The 6000-nt window shown below is 55.0% G+C and overlaps 1 protein-coding gene across 2 annotated transcripts in view; it reads right to left on the bottom strand.

The window, feature by feature from the left end:
* Positions 1 to 1393: 1393 nt before the first annotated feature.
* Positions 1394 to 6000, bottom strand: part of OTUB2 (OTU deubiquitinase, ubiquitin aldehyde binding 2) — a 30390-nt gene continuing 25783 nt past the window's right edge. For both annotated transcript variants that reach the window (XM_016926661.4, XM_522936.8), the window contains 3 exons: positions 3317 to 3401; positions 2594 to 2788; positions 1394 to 1658 (listed from right to left, as the gene is read on the bottom strand). In XM_016926661.4, coding sequence (XP_016782150.1) covers positions 1452 to 1658; positions 2594 to 2788; positions 3317 to 3401 — 487 coding nt within the window. In that variant the 3' untranslated portion in view covers positions 1394 to 1451. The remainder of the gene's footprint in view (positions 1659 to 2593; positions 2789 to 3316; positions 3402 to 6000) is intronic.

Below are 6000 nucleotides of genomic sequence, written 5' to 3'. Positions count from 1 at the left end.
CTATTGGCTTTTCATGAAGGCAGAAGAGTGACACAAATCTGACATTTGTGTCAAGAGGACTCTGAGGAGTCTGCTACCCAGTCCTTGTGCAGTCAGGTTGTCAGCAGACTCACGCAGCAGCACCAATAGATTCCAGTAAATCCCTGCAGAATGAAACCTGTGAGAAGGTGGCCTTCAATTAAGGAAGGACCCCAAAGGGCAATTCCACACCCTGCATTTTCCATTTCCTCTTATAGAGGAAGAGAGGTTGCTAGCAGCACCTCCGCCCAGCCAGGGTGTGGGTCCCCACTGGTGCCATCTTGCCGGCCAGCCCACAGATGGAATCTTGAAGGTCCTGAGGCAGCAAGGTGAGGGGCTTATTTAAGGGGTATGGCCAGGTGGCTGAAGGAGGAAGCTGCTGGCCAGAATTCCCAGGCGGTTTCCACAGTGGAAATCTCCCCACTGCCAACTTCCATGGCTTGTCTGTTCTTTCCCACCTACCCTCTGACCAGTCCATAAAGAGAGCAGAAGCGGGAAAGGGAGGAAGCAGCCAGGGGCAGCCTGCAAAGCGTCTGCTCTGCTCAGCTGGGTCCATGGCTGTGCGTGCCAACACCTCTATCCTTGAAGTATCCAGACTCCACTTCTAGGATTCGCTGGGGATGATGGGACAGCTGCAGCTTCCTGGTCCCAGACAGAAATACACAGATTCTGGTCCAGACCCTAGTCTTGTAAGCCTCTGTCCAGGTGGGGCTGACAGCAGAACCCTGAAGGGCTCGTCCACCAAGAGTCAGGCAGTTCTAGCCCTGAGAGAGGTAGAGGGGCCCCAACAATTTGAGCTCCTACTAAAGGCTAAAGGCCCCTTTCTGGACTTTGGCAAAAAAAAGGAAGTCTTTTTTTTTTCTCCTTAAGTTAGGGGTAGGAAAATACATCCATCATGAATGTTTGAAACCACACCGCAGCCCTCACATTCCAGTTGACCTCAACAGGCCATCTGTCAGAGCCCAGTCCAACAAGTGACTGGACTGGACTCTTCTGTAGGCCTGGTAAGTCACTTGGGTTAAGACAGCTAACCTTGAGCTTTTCCTCCCCCGCAGAGAGGCACTGCCCCTGGTAAAGAGACACCAGAGGCCCCATTTTTCTACAATGGAATGTCAGCATAGGCAGGGACCTCCTCCAGTTGAAGAAACAAGTCCAGAGAGGGCAGGTGACCCACCCACGCCTCACTGCGAACTGGGGTGTGGAGTTGGGGGCCCAGTTAGAAAGCATTTGTCCCTCCATTAAAATAAATACTAAAAATCCTACCAAGTTACCACAGTCCATAATGGGTAGGCCTCGTTCCCAGGGGCTTTGCCCAAAAGGCTGCACATTTTCTTGCTACAGTCTAAATTGCTTAAAAAATTGAAGAGCCGGAATGTTCCATTCAGAATGCAGTCCCATTAGGTGACAGGTTCCACTGCATGGCCTAAAATTAATCAATGTTTATCGGCTGCATAAAGGATGTTGTAGTGGGATGTTTTATAGAGCAGGTAAACGGAAGGGGTGGCGGCCTCAGGGAACACGTGGTGGTTCAGGGCGGTATCCATCTCGTCCACGTACTCCACTTGCAGGGCAATGCTCAGGGCCTGCGACAACGCCGTGATCTGGATGTGGTCACACTCCGTGGCCATGGGCTCTACTTCCTGCAGGGGCCAAAATGAAAACAAGCCAGCTTAGGAGGGAGGCCTGGCAGAGGACAAGTGAGTTCAGCTCTGGCTCTCAGGGTCATGGTCACAGCCTCTGGGCTGGGACGTCATCTTCACAACATCCCATGAGTTGGGTATGGACGTTCTCATGCCACACAGGAAACAGCCTCATTGAGAGGCAGCATAGCTAGAAATCGCTACAATTGCAAGAATCGAACCTGAATCTTTTCCATTCTAGACCTTGTAGTTACACCTGAGAGCAGGCTACTACTTTAGAGGGATCTGGAAACAGGGGGCAGACATTTTTCAGGTTGGGCATCAAAGAATCTTAGAGATAAAAGGCACCCTGTCATCCAGGGGTGCCTTTCAAGCTTAAGTGTTTACAGAGGCTAGGCTGGTGAGTGAGGGTGCGAGTCCGGGTGCCGCAGAGATGATGGAAGAAGCAGAGGCGGTGGCAAGCAGGCGTATGTCCTACATAGAGAGGGCAGCTGCTGCTTAGTGCCTGCTGAGACTGCCCTGCAAGAGCAAGGACCTGGGGGCTGTACTTCTTACTTTCCAGCAGAAATCCAAATATTCATATGAAAAGTGCCTAATTTTTAAATATCGGCAACTCTTTCTGGTAAATACCATGCATCATAAACACGTCAAGCAAATGTGACTCTTGGACTATGACTGTGGTTTTGTAAGCAGGCCAGTCCAAATCCCTTATTTTTCAGATGGGAAATCTCCAGAGAGGGGAAGTGACTTGCCTCAGGCCACACAGCTCAGGCAGCTCAGGTGGGACCTGTCTGCAGCTTGCTGACCTAGCTCTGTTTGAATTACAAGGGCAGTCGTGACACCCGAGTCCCTTGGCTACGGATGGGTGCTGAAGTCTGCAGGACAGGGCCACAGGAGCAGAGCCCAGGGCTGGGGCTGAGACCCCAAGCACCTACATGAGTGCAGAAGTCTTTGATGTCCATCTCCTCATCAATGAAGTGCCGGAAGAAGTCTGCTCGGTTCCTGATGAAGGCCGACGTGAGCAGGCGCAGGAACTGCACGATGTGGTCCGAGGCACTCTGGTCGTTGAACACCTTCAGCAGGCTGGACACTGAGCCGTCCTTCTCTACCAGTTCCACCACACTGTAAAACTGCACCCGCCCGGCCCTCAGCTAGGGAGGCCAAGCAAGCCCCAGCCCTCTCTCTGCATTCTCCCTCCGCTCCCTCCCTTCGCGTGAAGCCCTCACGTGCATTTTCGTTTGTAGATTCTCAGGTTGAGTTAGAAAATCAGTCTGAGATTCTGCCTAAGCTAAGTAACCCAGGGTTAGCAAGACTTTGCCGTTTGTACACTAGTCCAGAGGCATGTTTGGGAGCGGCAGTTGGGTCTCCCCACCATGACTGCCTGGGTTTGGATTCTCACGTGCACACAGAGTGGCAAGCGTCTGAGAGTCCTCGATCCCGCCCCTTCACTAATTGGATAGGGAGGCACGAGGTGGAGATGGAATAGGGTGAGGGAATAGGGTGAGGGCTCCCTGTGCCCACACACCCCCACAAGCAGGAAGGAACCCTCTGTCCTTCCCCAGCCAGGAGGAGCAGAGCTGTGGGCTGTGTAGGGGCTCCAGCCAGTGCCCACTCCTGTCTGCTCTGCCAGTGTGGAAGGAGGGACCAGGTGAACTCACAGCATTGAAGAAGTTTCTGAACTTGTGCTCCTCAAAGCCAGCAGCCAGAAGGTCATTTGGGCTCTGCAGTACGCGTTCTTTGAACCTACAGAGGGGGTAGACTGAGTGTTTACAGGGAAACACAGCGAGAGTGCTGTGATTGGCAACTGTGCGTCCCCCTCTCAACCCACTGCGCCCACCAACCTCATCTCTAGTCCAGCCGCAGAACCTCCCGCCCCTGCCCCCAATACACAGCCACATGCACCGTGCACATCTCCACCCTGGCCCTGCCGGGCCCTGGTGGCTGAGCTGCATTGTGTGTGTGTGCATGGTGGAAAGACGATATGACAAGGGCATGTGTGATTTTGCATCTTTTCCAACTCCCTACTCAGTGACCTCATGAGGGCAACTTGACTCAGTCATGATAATATTGAATACTGACACCACAGCAATCGGCTGACAACACACATCAGGCCTCCCGCACGCCCACAGCCGGCTGTTAAGCATCTGCCAGCACCAAGTTACCCTTGGGGACCCACTCCACAGGCCCTTGCTCTGCGCATGCTGGGTTGTTACTCTCTGCACCTACTGCAAGCCCCCTCATGGCACAGCCCCTTTCTGGGACCTGTCCTGGTGCCCTCAGGGGGTATGGCAAGAAACCCAGGCCTGGGCCTGGCCCTGGCTCCAGGACACTCCCAAGTTTGGTGGCAGTAACGAGGTATGGAGGAAGGGCTGCCTCCCACAAAGACCAGGTGAGCGGCCCTGGGTGACCAGCTGGCAGGCGCAGAACACTAAGGCCACACCTAGTTCTCCAGCCCCTCACTTTGCCTGGGAACGGAGATGAGGCTCTGACAGCACGCAGGAGGCAGAAGGTTCACAAGGGAATACAGAGGCCTGGGCCACCTCAGAAGTTGCTGTGCTCCAGAAAAGCCTGGTGCCTTGTAGGAGGACAGGGGGCAGTGAGGAGGGAGAAGGTGGTGGGTGTGGACGGGAAGCTGGTCTCCTAACTCAGAAGGAGGAGTATTTGCCTAGATGCCGCTTGCGCCTGGCTGGTCCTGGCATATCTAACAGTCCTGCCTGGGCCAGGACTAGTTTGTCCTGATTGCAGGGTGAGGTGCCTGGATTGGAGGGATGGAGCCTGTGCTGGCTTCTAGCCGCAGTCCCCTCCAGCCCTGTCAAGTCCCCCTGTGGCTTTTGGCCATAGGCTCCAATTTGGCGCAAGTGTGGATGGTGATGACGCCTTGACTGCAGGGGTGCTGAGGGCGAATGGAGAGCTGCCTGGGAGGACGAGGCCTCCACTGCAGTGGTACCTGCTGCCTAGGTTTCCCCTCCTGGCCAGGGCAAGGATCTGATGGTCAGTGCTGGCTAACGCCTCTCACTCAGGAGCCACCCTCATCAGCACCCCCTGTTCTGTCTTCAGCTGCGGCTAGGTGGCCCATGGCCAGAGTACTAGAAGCAGCTCCAGGAAGCAGCTGCAGTCCTCCAGGGCTGCTCCAAGGGCCCGCACCCTCTTCTAGCCACTCTGTCCCTGCATGGCCATGAAGTGCACTGCTCTGCTCCCAGCTCTCCTGCCCCCCCTCCCACCCCCAAACCTCTGCCTCATTCCACATTCATTCCTCGCCAGTGACTTGTGGGCCCCTCTGTGCCAGGCACTGGGGCACGGAGATAAGCAGCATGCAGTCGTAGGCCCTGTCAGAAGGGGGCAAGCCCCCAGGCCAGGACATGCACCCCCGAGAGGCAAGCCAGGGATAGGGAGAAGGATAACACTGGGGCTCGGAGGGGGTGCAAGTTCAGACCGCTGGGGCTGCACACAAGCCTGTGTGGGACCTCTGGCAAGTCATTTGACCCCTATGAGGCTCTGTTTGCTCATCAGATGGGGTAGTAACAGTGGCTGCCCTCAAAGGCGGAGCGTGTTCTCCAAGCCTCTGGCACACAGAAGTACTTCGCATACTTCTAGAGCAAGTATACCAGATCCAGGGCTGGAACAAGCATACTGCTGCAACACGCTTGCTCCAGCCCTGCAGCAGCACTGAGCAGAGAACAAGTGTCTGCCTGGGTGGCTCTGGGCTCACTGCACACAGGGAGACAGTGGCTTGTGGAGGATGCATGACGCTGACGCTAAGAGCTAGCACGGAACACCCCAGTCAGTGTTCCAAGTGCTCACGAGTCAATCACTTAATGTCCGTGACAGGGCTATGGCCACTGTTCAACTGGGGAAAGGAGCTACAGAGGAGTGAGTGAAGCAGCCTGCCTGGGGCCCAAGGAACCCACAGCCAGGTCAGAAGCAGGGCTACCTAGGCCCAGGCAGCATCAGGCGGCATGTCATGCCTGCAAGCTCTGGTGTGTGTAGGATAAGTGAGTCCCTGTGCCTAGAACTCAGGGTGGGCAGGCAACGGGGCAGGAGAGGCAGGGGCCTGGTGTGGAGGGCGTTGGTGTCAGGGGTTTCCACTGCTCCTAGAGGTCAGGGGCATATTTCAAGCTTGGGAGTGACATGGTCTCGGTTTTTGTGTTAAGAAGATGCAGGCTGAGGAGGGAGGACCGCCTGAGCCCAAGAGTTCGAGGCCAGCCTAGGCAACATAGGAAGACCCATCTCTTAAGAAAAAATAAAGAGAGAAAGAAAATATTTTAAAAAAAGAAAGAAAAAATGCTGGTGGTCTCATGCAGCCTTTTGGTTTGACTTATCACCTGTGTGCCCCGGCCTGCCT

The sequence above is a fragment of the Pan troglodytes genome, chromosome 15 (assembly GCF_028858775.2).
Source record: "Pan troglodytes isolate AG18354 chromosome 15, NHGRI_mPanTro3-v2.0_pri, whole genome shotgun sequence".
NCBI lineage: Eukaryota > Metazoa > Chordata > Mammalia > Primates > Hominidae > Pan > Pan troglodytes.
Note: the sequence above shows the minus strand (reverse complement) of the source record. Positions and strands in the feature narration are given on the sequence as shown.